This window comes from Salvelinus namaycush, chromosome 1 (assembly GCF_016432855.1).
Source record: "Salvelinus namaycush isolate Seneca chromosome 1, SaNama_1.0, whole genome shotgun sequence".
Classification (NCBI taxonomy): Eukaryota; Metazoa; Chordata; class Actinopteri; order Salmoniformes; family Salmonidae; genus Salvelinus; species Salvelinus namaycush.
This window is the reverse complement of record NC_052307.1, coordinates 4,176,175-4,189,930: the sequence shown is the minus strand read 5'-3', so window position 1 is coordinate 4,189,930 and position 13,756 is coordinate 4,176,175. Positions and strand designations below refer to the sequence as shown.

Below are 13,756 nucleotides of genomic sequence, written 5' to 3'. Positions count from 1 at the left end.
ACTGTTTTGGCTTTGTCATTATGGGGGTATTGTGTGTACTGTAGATTGAGGGGAAAAAACTATTTAATCCATTTTAGAATAAGGCTGTAACGTACCAAAATGTGGAAAAAGTCAAGGGGTCTGAATACTTTCCGAAGGCATTGTATGTTTGTGCTTGTGACATCAGGATATAGCATAAAAATGACTGTGGATTCTCCTCTTTACTTTCCTTGACTGTGGTACTGAACACAGCAGTATGTTAAGTGTAGTTTCTCTCTCTCTCCCTAGCTCCCTATTTCTATCAATTTCAATGTAAGGGTGTTTATTGGCATGGGAAGCCTGTCTTCTGTTGACAGCCAGGTCTGCCTGTAGTCAAAGATTTCCTGAATGTTGGGTCAGTCACAGGGTCAGGTATTCTGCCACTGTGTACTCTCTGTTTAGGGCCAAATAGCATTCTAGTTTTCTCTGTATTTTTGTAAATTCTTTCCAATGTGTCATGTAATTATCTTTTTGTTTTCTCATGATTTGGTTGGGTCTAATTCTGTTTCTGTCCTGGGGCTCTGTGGGGTTTGTTTGTGAACAGAGCCCCAGGTCCAGCTTGCTTAGTGGGGCTCTTCTCCAGTTTCTTTCCTCTGTAGGTGATGGCTTTGTTATGGAAGGTTTGGGAATAACTTTCTTTTAGTTGGTTGTACAATTTAACGGCTATTTTCTGGATTTTGATAATTAGAGGATATTGGCCTAACTTTGCTCTGCATGCATTATTTGGGGTTTTACGTTGTCTCAATTTGGTGTTTGTCCCATTTTGTGAATTCTTGGTTGGTGAGCGGACCCCAGACCTCACAACCATAAAGATTGATTAAAATATTTTTAACCAGATTCTAATTGGTATGTCAAATTTGATGTTCCTTTTGATGGCATAGAAGGCCCTTCTTGCCTTATCGCTCAGATCATTCACAGCTTTGTGGAAGTTTCCTGTGGCGCTGATGTTTAGGCCGAGGTATGTATCGTTTTTTTGTGTGCTCTAGGGCAACAGTGTCTAGGTGGAAATTGTATTCGGGGTCCTGGCAACTGGACCTTTTTTGGAACACCATTATTTTTGTCTTACTGAGATTTACTGTCAGGGCCCAGGTCTGATAGAATCTGTGCAGAAGATCTAGGTGCTGCTGTAGGCCCTCCTTGGTTGTTGACTGAAGCACCAGATCATCAGCCAACAGTAGACATTTGACTTTAGATTCTAGTCGGGTGAGGCCCGGTGCTGCAGACTGTTCTAGTGCCCTCGCCAATTCATTGATATATATGTTAAAGAGGGTTAAGCTGAATCCCTGACCCCCAGGCCTTGCAAAAAGACGTGTGTTTTTTTGTCAATTTTAACCCAAACACTTGTTGTTTGTGTACATGGATTTTATAATGTCGTATGGTTTTTCCCCAACACCACTTTCCATCAATTTGTATAGCAGGCCCTCATGCCAAATTGAGTCGAAAGCTTTTTTGAAATCAACAAAGCATGTGAAGACTTTGCCTTTGTTTTGGTTTGTTTGTTTGTCAATTATGATGTGCAGGGTGAATACGTGGTCTGTCGTACGGGAATTGCCAAGAGATGAGCTATAGGTGTACCTACCAAAGGAGTCCCCTCGAAGCCTACCATTGACTATGTACATACCCATCGTCCGACAGAGCTCCAGGAGTTGTGACCCTTTTGGTTGGTTATGTTGTTGTAGTTGTGTCTAGGGGGGCATATGAGGAAGGGAGTGCTGTCACCTCCATGTAAGTGTTTGTCCGCCTGTGTGCTGAGGGTGTCAGGTTCTGGCATTTAGGTCACCAAAGACAAGTACATGTCCCTGGGCCTGGAAATTCTTGATTTCCCCCTCCAGGATAGAGAAGCTGTCATCGTTAAAGTATGGGGATTCTAGTGGGGGGGATATAGGTAGCACACATGAGGAAGTTTTTCTCTGTTAAGATAATTTCCTTATTAATTTCTAGCCAGATGTAAAATGTTCCTGTTTTGACTAATTTAATAGAGTGGGTCAGATCTGCTCTATACCATATTAGCATACCCCTTGAGTCTCTTCCCTGTTTCACACCTGGTAGTTGGGTGGATGGGACTACCAGCTCTCTGTAACCTAGAGGGAAAGCAGTGGGTCCATCTCCTTTATACCATGTTTCTTGTCGGATGATAATGTCTGTATTTCCATTTTTTTTTGATGAATTCTGGGTTGCTGCTCATTATGCCAAAAGCAGATGACCTCAGACTTTGTATATTCCAGGATGAGATAGTAAAAGCTTTGTGTTCCATAGTGTCTAATGTTGTTTCTGTGTGGTTTAGGCCCCGGACCATCACAGTAGGTGTGAGCAGAGAATTTTGAGCTTCTGATACATACCTCTTAGGCCGCAGAATGGGGCTTGGGCAGGTTTAATAGTGGGGGTTGGGCCTGTTGCTCTTCTCACGGCCTGGGCATATCTCCTACTGTCATGTTGAGGTCCTTGCCACAGGGGCGGGGGGCATGGGGTGGGAAGAAGGGGCATAGATCTGATATGGGGGGGGCCTATAGTATATCGGGTGTGGCCGTGGTTTGCTTGGGGTGGTTTTAGCTGGTTGGGGTGTGGCTGGTGATGCTGTGGTCTGGGTGTAGGTTCTCTAGGCGTAGGTTCTCTCGGTGCAGGTCCTTCAGGAGGGGGTCTTACAGGTCCTTCAGGTGGGGGGTCTTGCAGGTCTGGGAGGGTGTCTCTCTGGTCTGGGCGGGGTGTCCGTTGCTCCTGTGTGAGGTGCTGGGGCTACAGGTTGAGGGTGACGTCCTTCAGGGTCCTGACAAAAGTTGTGTTTGCTGCCTTGTAGAGGTGGACCTGGTTGTAAAGGCTGTTCAAGTCCAGGGTGGAGTGGTGGGCCAGGTAGACATTAGTCCAGGGTGGAGTGGTGGGCCAGGTAGACATTAGTCCAGGGTGGAGTGGTGGGCCAGGTAGACATTAGTCCAGGGTGGAGTGGTGGACCAGGTAGACATTAGTCCAGGGTGGAGTGGTGGGCCAGGTAGACATTAGTCCAGGGTGGAGTGGTGGACCAGGTAGACATTAGTCCAGGGTGGAGTGGTGGGCCAGGTAGACATTAGTCCAGGGTGGAGTGGTGGGCCAGGTAGACATTAGTCCAGGGTGGAGTGGTGGACCAGGTAGACATTAGTCCAGGGTGGAGTGGTGGGCCAGGTAGACATTAGTCCAGGGTGGAGTGGTGGGCCAGGTAGACATTAGTCCAGGGTGGAGTGGTGGACCAGGTAGACATTAGTCCAGGGTGGAGTGGTGGGTCAGGTAGACATTAGTCCAGGGTGGAGTGGTGGGCCAGGTAGACATTAGTCCAGGGTGGAGTGGTGGGCCAGGTAGACATTAGTCCAGGGTGGAGTGGTGGGCCAGGTAGACATTAGTCCAGGGTGGAGTGGTGGGCCAGGTAGACATTAGTCCAGGGTGGAGTGGTGGGCCAGGTAGACATTAGTCCAGGGTGGAGTGGTGGGCCAGGTAGACATTAGGTTTTCAGGCACAGGGGATGGTCTTTGTGGAAAATTAAGTTGCTTAAGTTCCCCTCATTGTAGCAGTCAGCAAATAGTGTCTCTGGATTGTCCTTGAGGAGCTTGTTTCTGTACTTATTTTGTGCAGTGTTATTTTTTATACTGTATTGTAAATGACCTCTCCACAGGGATATGCCATTGGGTCTTCAAAGGCCACTTCAGTGCTAATTGAAGTTGCAGCCAGTCAGTTCTGTCCTAGCAGCTTGGTAACTTAGTAGCCTTATTTATTAAGCTTTATATAACAAAATTACCTAGAGATTGTCTTTTACTTTTTGGATCCAAGACTGGTTCAGGCTGAATATTACTCACTCAGTTTTGTGTTGGATGGTATTTCCAGGTTCCGCTGTGTTTCTTCTGTAGGTTTTGGTTTGTTAAAGTGTTTTATTGATAGTCCTTGGTAGTAATAGTCCATTCAGGTCATTTTTTCCGAGAGGTTTTAGGTCTGGAATTTGGATATGGATTGAACGTTTTGTTGTTGAGGTTAGTATCTTGTAAAAGTCCTTGTGAAAAAATGTAAGTTTATCAACATTTATCCAACTCAAATTCTATCTTTTTGCAGAAGAAATCAAATCAAATGTATTCATAAAGCCCTTCTTACATCAGCTGATATCTCAAAGTGCTGTACAGAAACCCAGCCTAAAACCTCAAACATCAAGCAATGCAGGTGTAGAAGCACGGTGGCTAGGAAAAACTCACTAGAAAGGCCAGAACCTAGGAAGAAACCTAGAGAGGAACAAGGCTATGAGGGATGGCCAGTCCTCTTCTGGCTGTGCCGGGTGGAGATTATAACAGAACATGGCCAAGATGTTCAAATGTTCATAAATGACCAGCAGGGTCAAATAATAATAATCACAGTAGTTGTCGAGGGTGCAACAAGTCAGCACCTCAGGAGTAAATGTCAGTTGGCTTTTCGTAGCCGATCATTCAGAGTATCTCTACCGCTCCTGCTGTCTCTAGAGAGTTGAAAACAGCAGGTCTGGGACAGGTAGCACGTCCGGTGAACAGGTCAGGGTTCCATAGCCGCAGGCAGAACAGTTGAAACTGGAGCAGCAGCACGGCCAGGTGGACTGGGGACAGCAAGGAGTCATCAGGCCAGGTAATCCTGAGGCATGGTCTAAGGGCTCAGGTCCTCCGAGAGAGAGAGAGAGAAAGAAAGAAAGAAAGAAAGAAAGAAAGAAAGAAAGAAAGAAAGAAAGAAAGAAAGAAAGAAAGAAAGAAAGAAAGAAAGAGAATTAGAGAGAGCATACTTAAATTCACACAGGACACCGGAGAAGACAGGAGAAATACTCCAGATATAACAAACTGACCCTAGCTCCCCGACACATAAACTACTGCAGCATAAATACTGGAGGCTGAGACAGGAGGGGTCGGGAGACACTGTTGCCCCACTCGATGATACCCCCGGACAGGGCCAATCAGGAAGGATATAACCCCACCCACTTTGCCAAAGCACAGCCCCCACACCACTAGAGGGATATCTTTAAACACCAACTTACCATCCTGAGACAAGGCCGAGTATAGCCCACAAGGATCTCTTCCACGGCACAACCCAAGGGGGGGCGCCAACCCAGACAGGAAGATCACGTCAGTGACTCAACCCACTCAAGTGACGCACCCCTCCTAGGGACGGCATGAAAGAGCACCAGTAAGCCAGTGACTCAGCACCAGTAAGCCAGTGACTCAGCTCCTGTAATAGGGTTAGAGGCAGAGGATCCCAGTGGAGAGAGGGGAACCGGCCAGGCAGAGACAGCAAGGGCGGTTCGTTGCTCCAGTGCTTTTCCGTTCACCTTCACACTCAGAGGCCAATGAGCTCACTACCTCGCTCTCTCTCTCACTACCTCTCGCGCTCTCGTTCTCTCTCTCGCTCTCTCTCGCTCTCCCTCTCTCTCACTACAGCTTTCTCTCTCTCTCTCTCTCTCTCTCTCACTACCGCTCTCTCTCTCTTTCTCACTACCTCTCTCTCTGTGTCTCTCTGTGTCTCTCTGTCTCTCTCTCTCTCTCTCTCTCTCTCTCTCTCTCTCTCTCTCTCTCTCTCTCTCTCTCTCTCTCTCTCTCTCTCTCTATCTCTATCTTTCTTTTCTCTCCCTGTAATCTCTCTCTGAGTGTCACTAGGTCTTTGATCTTGGTCCTTCCACTAGACCCCACTAACTCCGACTAGTGACTCTGAACTCCTAAACCAGTATCCACAAAATATTATAAAGATACAGTGCCTGCAGAATGTATTCACACCCCTTGACTTTTTCCACATGTTATTGTTGTTACAAAGTGGGATTAAAATGTATTTAATTGTCCTTTTTTTGTCAATGATCTGAACAAAATATTCTGTCAAAGTATAACTTTTGTTTTTGAACATGTTCCTTTGATATATAATTCTTTACTGCACTTGACCATATTACAGTGATCAAGAACGACAGGTAGCCTAGTGATTAGAGCGTTGGACTAGTAACCGAAAGGTTGCTAGATCAAATCCCCAAGCTGACAAGATAAGAAAAATCTGTCGTTCTGCCCCTGAACAAGCCAGTTAAACCACTGTTTCCTCGGCCGTCACTGTAAATAAGAAGTTGTTCTTAACTGACTTGCCTAGTTAAATAAATGTTAAATTAGAAAAAATATGTAACAAAAGAACAGAGCCTGATCAGTTGATTTGTATCAAATGCAGAATACTTTTTTCTAACAGACATACCCCTCCCCATCTTCACAACTGCTTTGTCAATAATTTAAGAAATGTATATCTACTTTCAAGCCTTGCAAATCAACATTTTCTGCTTTAGGTTGTCCATTGGGGACTAACTAATTCTCCTTGTGGAAAGGAGAAACGAGTGTGATTAGCATAACATAAAAGAGTGTGACTGCAGCTTGTATTAGACTTACTGCTTACTTACTGCTGAGAGGCTGTGAAGGGCCTCTTGTAATCGACTACCTCTTCTCTCTCTCCCTCTCTCTCCCTTTCTCTCTCTCTCAGGTTTAGTCAAAGCCATCAATACAGCGGTAGATTTAATCGTGGCTCATTTTGGCACCAGTCGGGACCCTGATGTTAAGGTATCGTGTTCTACTGGGTGATTTACCCCTAAAGACAACTATATAATTATGTTATATTGCATTCTGTGAGTATACTTTTCTTGATGGTTGCTAGGGAGTGTTTTGATTTTGCAACATTAGAATGTCTTTTTTCCTAATCATAATATCTCTAATTCTCTATTTCTCTCTCTATTTCTCTCCCCTTTTCTCTCTATCGATCTGTCTAACCTCTCTCCTTCCTTCTGCATCCTGTTCACACTCTCCCCTTCCACCACCTCCTCTCTCTCCTTCCTTCTGCATCCTGTTCACACTCTCCCCTTCCACCACCTCCTCTCTCTCCTTCCACCTGCATCCTGTTCACACTCTCCCCTTCCACCACCCCCTCTCTCTCCTTCCACCTGCATCCTGTTCACACTCTCCCCTTCCACCACCTCCTCTCTCTCCTTCCACCTGCATCCTGTTCACACTCTCCCCTTCCACCACCTCCTCTCTCTCCTTCCACCTGCATCCTGTTCACACTCTCCCCTTCCACCACCTCCTCTCTCTCCTTCCTTCCACATCCTCTCTCTCTCTCATCCTCTCTCTCCCTTCCTTCCGTTCACACTCTCTCCTTCTACCCCTCCTTCGTCTCCCCCTACCCTCCCCCGTCCTCTAGGCGAAGCTGGGTAACAGTTGGGTGAGTCCCAACGTGGGCCACCTGATCCTGAAGTACCTGTGTCCGGCTCTAAGGGAGGTGCTGGGGGATGGGCTGAAGGCCTACGTCCTGGACCTGATCATCGGACAGAGACGCAACCAGCCCTGGAGCCTGGTAGAGGCCTCCACACAACTAGGTATGATGATGATGATGATGATGATGATGATGATTAGAGCATAATCCCTGGAGCCTGGTAGAGGCCTCCACACAACTAGGTATGTCTGGAGAGTGAAGGAGGAGGACGAGGAGGAGGCAGGCGGAGGAGGGGATGGAGCAGGTGGAGTGGTGAGGAAGATGGTATTAATGATGATGATGATGACTATGAAGATGATTCAATAATGTTTATGTGTGAATGAACAGATGAAAGAGTATTTTCTGTTGTAATTCTGACCTCACTCTCTCCATCTCTCCACCTTCTTTCTCTCTCTCTCTCTCTCTCTCTCTCTCTCTCTCTCTCTCTCTCTCTCTTTCTCTCTCTCTCTCTCTCTTTCTCTCTCTCTCTCTCTCTCTCTCTCTCTCTCTCTCTCTCTCTCTCTCTCCCCCCCCCATCAGGCCCGTCCACCTGTGTTGTCCACAGCCTGTTTTCCAAGGTGTCCCAGTACTCAGAGCTCACCAGCCACAGCATGAGACTCAACTCATTCATCTTCGGACTGCTGAAGTGAGTACCCTCTATGTGCTCTATACTACAACTGTTTACTGGTGTCTCCTCACCATCAAACAGACAGGTTTCTTGTTGTCAGCATGTACAAGTGAAAGAGTCAAGTTAACGACTCTCTCTTTTGTTTCTCTCTGTTTCAGCTTGCGATCTTTGGAATTTTGGTTCAATCATCTCTACACTCATGAAGGTAAGTCCAAATCAAGCACACCTAGCTAAGGTCTTTGAAAGATAACAGATTACTTGCTTCACCCAGGTTTGGTATTGTGTGCTTCCGATAGTCTAACATCTCGTTTCTTCTTCTTCTTCTTTTGTTCTTCTTCTTGTTCTTCTTGTTGTTGTTCTTCTTCTCTCTGCCTGTCTCCCCAGACATCGTAGCGGCTCACTACCACCCGTGGGGTTTCCTGCCGTTGTCCCAGGGGCCGTGCCAACCTCTCTTGGAGGAGCTCCTCCTCCTCCTCCAGCCTCTGTCTCTGTTGCCCTTTGATCTGGATCTGCTCTTTGAGCCGCGATTGGTCCAGAGGAGCCAGGAGCACCTGAGAAGCAAGGAACAGCTCTGCTCCGCCTCCGCCGGCCAGAGCCTGGACCAATCAGCATGCTCCACCTTCCAGCTCATGAGGGGGTGGAGCTCGGAGTCACAGAGGGCAGAGTCTATGAGAGAAGGGGCGGAGGTTAAAAAGGAAGGAGGCGGGGTGGGGAACAGAGAAAGGTTGGGGCTGAGACGAGAGGGGACGTGGCCTAGGATGGAAGGGGTTGGAGAGAGAGGGAAGAGAGAGGGGATGATGCAGAGGATGGGGTCGAGGAGAGAGGGGGCGGGGGAGGGGATTGATCGTTTAGGGGCGGGGCTTGTAGAAGCACAGCCAATGATAACCGAAGTAGGGACAGGATTTGCAAACCTGTGGAGAGAGAGCGGGAGGGGGAAGGGCACAGGAAAGAGAGTGAAGGGGGTGGAAGGAGTAAGCCATGAGGAGGATGGAGAGAAGGAGGAAAGGAGGAAGGAGAGAGAGAGGGATTGGGCGGAGGAGGGTCGTCAGCAGCAGGAGCGTGATCGCCAGGCGGGCTGGTGGTACCAGCTCATGCAGAGTTCCCAGGTCTATATCGACCAATCAGCTCAGGGTGGGTCGAAGTTCGTTAAGAGCGAGAAGAGGAAGAAGTCTGCAGAGAGGCAGAGCCAGAGTCAGCACCCACTCCCCAGGAAGGGTGTTGTGGAAGGGGCAGAGTCTAGCCAGGAAGAGGAGGTTCTTAGGGAGAGAAGCAGGAAGAGCAGCTCCAGCTCCAGTGGTGAGTGGACGGGGTCCAGGGGAAGAGGAAGACCATCCTGGATGGGGAGTCCCCCAGAGTCAGTGCTCACCCAGGACAAGGAGAAAGAGAAGGATCCAGGAACCACAAGGGCCACAGAAGCCACAGCGACCCAGCCAGCGGCCCAGACTGAAGACCCCTCCCAGGGCCAGGGCATGCGCTGGGTCAGACTGTTTGGGTCCAGCATGGGTGGTGGTGGCACCCCCTCCAGGCCAGACGGAGCAGAGCAGAGAGCATCCAAAAGCAAGAGGAGCAGGTGACTGAAGTGAAGTGATGAACAGGTGCTACAGTAATAAATTAGTTACCTCTTTATAATACATTTCTCTTTGTTCTGTTTGTCCCTCGCAGGCTGCCGTCTGGATGGCTGACAGGTCTGGACATGTCCGTGCTGGACCTCTTAGCCCAGACGGTGGGGGCGGGGACAGTGAAGAGGGTGGAGCCTTCAGCTCCTCCGGCCCCTCCCACTCTGAACCAACCCTCTCCACCTCCTCAGCCGCCACAGGAGAGCCACACCAAACAGCTGTGGTAAGATAAACCAAAGCTGTACGAAATACAATATATCCGATTATCTATTTGATTTTTTTATCAGACTTAAAGGCTAAAAACACAGCAATACAATAGACTAAAAACACAGCAATATAATGAAATTACACTTAAAAACACAGCAATATAATGAAATTACACTTAAAACAGAAACATGGACAATTAAAAAATACAGGATACAAGCAATAATATGTTTTGTCCTTCTTTCTCTCTCTCTCTCACTCTCTCGCCCACTCCCACTCCCCCCCCCAGTGAGGTGCGTGCCCTGTGCCACCACATAGCCACAGAGCCTGACCAGCTGAGTTTCCATAAAGGGGACGTACTGAGTGTCCTGAGTCGGGCTGACTCCGACTGGCTCCTCTGCTCCCTGGGGGCCCAGCGGGGCCTGGTGCCTTTCATCTACGTTACCCTGAGGGGTCTGGAGGACAGCCAGGCGCCCCAAGAGCCTCAGGGGCCACACTGACCTGACCGACTCAACTAGGGTTCCAAAATTCAGGTTTTCCAGAAATCCTGGTTGGGAGATAAGGAGGGAATAAGTAGGACATCTGTATATCCTCCGACCTAGGGATTTCGGGAAAGTTGCCGGAACTTTGCAACCCTAGACTGAACCCAGGGCCCAGAGGCCACAGTAGAGGATGAGGGTGGAAGGTGGATAGGGGAAAGGATTCAGAGGGCCAAAGATGGATATACAGCATACTACAGCACAAGACGATGGATACTCATGGAGGAGAGACCTTGATATGACTGGTTTAAAGTGTAATTATTGTACTATGGAGAGGCGTATGAAACACACACACACACACACACTCACACACAGACGTAAACATGCATTAATGTACATATATGCACATGCAAGCATGCAGGCACAAATACGCTATGTATGCATGTCCACTAAACTCACACACACACCAAACTGCCTGGGGATCTTTTACAGAAAGGAGACAAGGCTAGCTACAGACTGCCTTGGTCCCATCATATACTGTATACTATCCCTAGCCGTGCTTTACTTTACCATGCTACAGAGCATACTCTATCTATCATTCATCTAGCTGTGCCACTCTTTGAATGCCAATGCTATGTTAACGCTAAATGCTAGTGCTAATGCCAGTGCTAATGCCAGTGCTAATGCTAGTGCTAATGCTAATGCTAGCGCTAATGCTAGCGCTAATGCCAGTGCTAATGCTAGTGCTAATGCTAGTGCTAATGCCAGTGCTAATTGTTAATGGAAAATTTCAGAGACTGGTTAAAGGACTTGTCATCCAATGGATCCACACCAACATGCTATTCTCTGAGCTTCATTCACCCAGAGATCCCCTGCTTTGTAATAGGATGTAAGTAGGAAAAGTAGTTTTGTTATAAAACAGAAAATACAAACTTTCTTAGTGTGATATAGCTGTGGGTATGACAGCTGTGAGTTCTGACAGCTGTCGACAATGGACAACCGGTTTAAACTTGCTTCTTCATTACAAATGGACAACCGGTTTAAACTTGCTTCTTCATTACAAATGGACAACCGGTTTAAACTTGCTTCTTCAATACAAATGGACAACCGGTTTAAACTTGCTTCTTCATTACAAATGGACAACCGGTTTAAAACTTGCTTCTTCAATACAAATGGACAACCGGTTTAAACTTGCTTCTTCATTACAAATGGACAACCGGTTTAAACTTGCTTCTTCATTACAAATGAACAACCGGTTTAAACTTGCTTCTTCAATACAAATGGACAACCGGTTTAAACTTGCTTCTTCAATACAAATGGACAACCGGTTTAAACTTGCTTCTTCAATACAAATGGACAACCGGTTTAAACTTGCTTCTTCAATACAAATGGACAACCGGTTTAAACTTGCTTCTTCAATTCATCGTCATCTGCAGATTCCTGATTTTCATCATCTTGTTAACGCTATGGGTACGTTCCTCTGCCCATGCGTTGCTGACGCATGCCAGATCTTACAACGCTTGGATACGTATTTTACGTATCGGCTAACCACATCATCCGTATGTTATAGCAATCTGTCAGTCGATGAAATAGTCACGGACGTGGCACGCAACCATTGGTTGATGCATGCAATGTCTGAGCAGGGGAACACTACCAATGATTACCAATGATGGACTGTCAAACCTGACTCTGATTGGACAAGCCCAATAACATCCTCTGGCTCCTCCCTTCACATCCTGTTGTTTTGATGGATGGGATGAACTGACCTATCACTGCAAGTGTCAGGAAAGAAAAGGGTAGAGCCGGGCCTAGTGCATGTAACCTAGCAACAGACGGACAACATTTTGTGTCTTTTTACAGTTTCTTCACCCCTGTTCTGAACCCAAAACCCTAGCTCCTCCCACCTACCCCGCCTCTCTACCCCTTAACCAATACGACTGCACAGCTTTAGGAGAAGCTGCAGTACCACGATTACAGACAAAACCAAGTGATTCAAGAGGCTATGTTAAGCTTTGAACTCTGTGTCTGTATATCTATCCATACATACTGTAAATGCATATACTTACACACGTTTATTTATTGACTAATGATGATGTCATGTATTATTGTTGAGGGAAACCGTGTGAATGGAAAGGCAGTAGAGGTGGATAAAGAAGGAAGGATGTTCAATGAAAGCAACGTATGACTTTGGAGGTCTGTTTAGGTGTTTTGGTGTTCTTAACTGAATGTGTTGGTTGGAAGGCTGTATAATCACCATGGCCACCCCCACCCCCACCCAAACCTCCCTATTGTAAAATGGGTCTACTAAAGAGAAAAATCATGTTTTAACGTTTTAAAATGCTTCAAATTATTCTGATTGGTAGTATGTAACAGAGAAAGAGAGTAATGTTTCTCGTGTATGCCTTAAAGTCTTTGAGAAAGAACCACAGAGAGAGCTGCTGTGTTGGAGGTATCTAGCGTTTGACCATGCCTATGGTCCCCACGTGATTCTTTATATATGTGACGGTGCGTCCAACCAGCCACTTTCCCTGGGTTTCAGTCGGAAAAAGAGTATATATTTTCTCTGGTAATAGAAAAAAGTATATGGATATTTTTTAGGGTGGGACTCATCTTAAAATAGACCCCAACACATTTCTTGGTGGCTTTGTAGGCATTTGTTGGTGTCAGGTGTGGCCTTAGGTTCAGATTGAGCTGTACAGGAAACTAGAGCTGGCAAAAAGTTAGGGATTAGGTTTAAACTCTATATGTCAAAACCTTGTGGATTAAGCCCTAGATTAGGGTTTGGTAGAGCCAAAATAATCTGCAACGAAATTATGTAATGTAACTTTAAGACAAATATGGGTTAGCGAAACATAAAAATTGCCAGGACGAATTCACACTGGACAAGAGTTAGGCCTAGATTCAATCAGACCAATAGTTCATTTAGCTTGTAACTGTATTATTATTCTTTTTTTTTTAAATGGTTTTGTTTAAATGTATTTCGTTCTTCCGTTATTCTCTTTTGTTGTACAGTTACATTTTTTTTTAATATAATTTTTGTCAATTCCTTTGGATTCTGCATAAATAATTTAAATATTTTGTTAGCTCTGAATTGTAAATATATTTAATTTCTTCAATAATTATTTTTTTAAAGATAGAAATAGATATGAGGTATGGATATGTACAAAACATTAGGAACACATTCCTAGTATTGAGTTGCACCCCCTTTTGCCCTCAGAATAGCCTCAATTTGTCGGGGCATGGACTCTACAAGGTGTTGCTGGCCCATGTTGACTCCAATGATTCCCACAGTTGTGTCAGGTTGTCTGGATGTCCTTTGGATGGTGGACCATTCTTGATACACATGGGAAACTGTTGAGCGTGAAAAACCCAGCAGCGTTACAGTTCTTGACACACTCAAATCGGTGCGCCTGGTACCAACTACCATACTCTGTTTAAAGGCACTTAAATATTTTGTCTTACCCATTCACCCTCTGAATGGCACATATACACAATCAATGTCTGAATGGTCTCAAGGCTTAAAAAGCATTCATAAACCTGTTTCCTACCCTCCATTTACACTGATTTGAAGTGGATGA

At 46.1% G+C, this 13,756-nt stretch overlaps 1 protein-coding gene across 1 annotated transcript in view; it reads left to right on the top strand.

Annotated features, from left to right (window-relative positions):
* LOC120064411 (iporin-like) overlaps positions 1 to 13,261 on the top strand; it is a 37,260-nt gene extending 23,999 nt beyond the window's left edge. The window contains exons 6-12 of the mRNA XM_039015334.1: positions 6,490 to 6,566; positions 7,201 to 7,375; positions 7,792 to 7,897; positions 8,038 to 8,084; positions 8,264 to 9,449; positions 9,542 to 9,718; positions 9,989 to 13,261. Of these exons, the coding sequence (XP_038871262.1) occupies positions 6,490 to 6,566; positions 7,201 to 7,375; positions 7,792 to 7,897; positions 8,038 to 8,084; positions 8,264 to 9,449; positions 9,542 to 9,718; positions 9,989 to 10,199 (1,979 nt within the window). The 3' untranslated portion in view covers positions 10,200 to 13,261. The remainder of the gene's footprint in view (positions 1 to 6,489; positions 6,567 to 7,200; positions 7,376 to 7,791; positions 7,898 to 8,037; positions 8,085 to 8,263; positions 9,450 to 9,541; positions 9,719 to 9,988) is intronic.
* Positions 13,262 to 13,756: the final 495 nt, after the last annotated feature.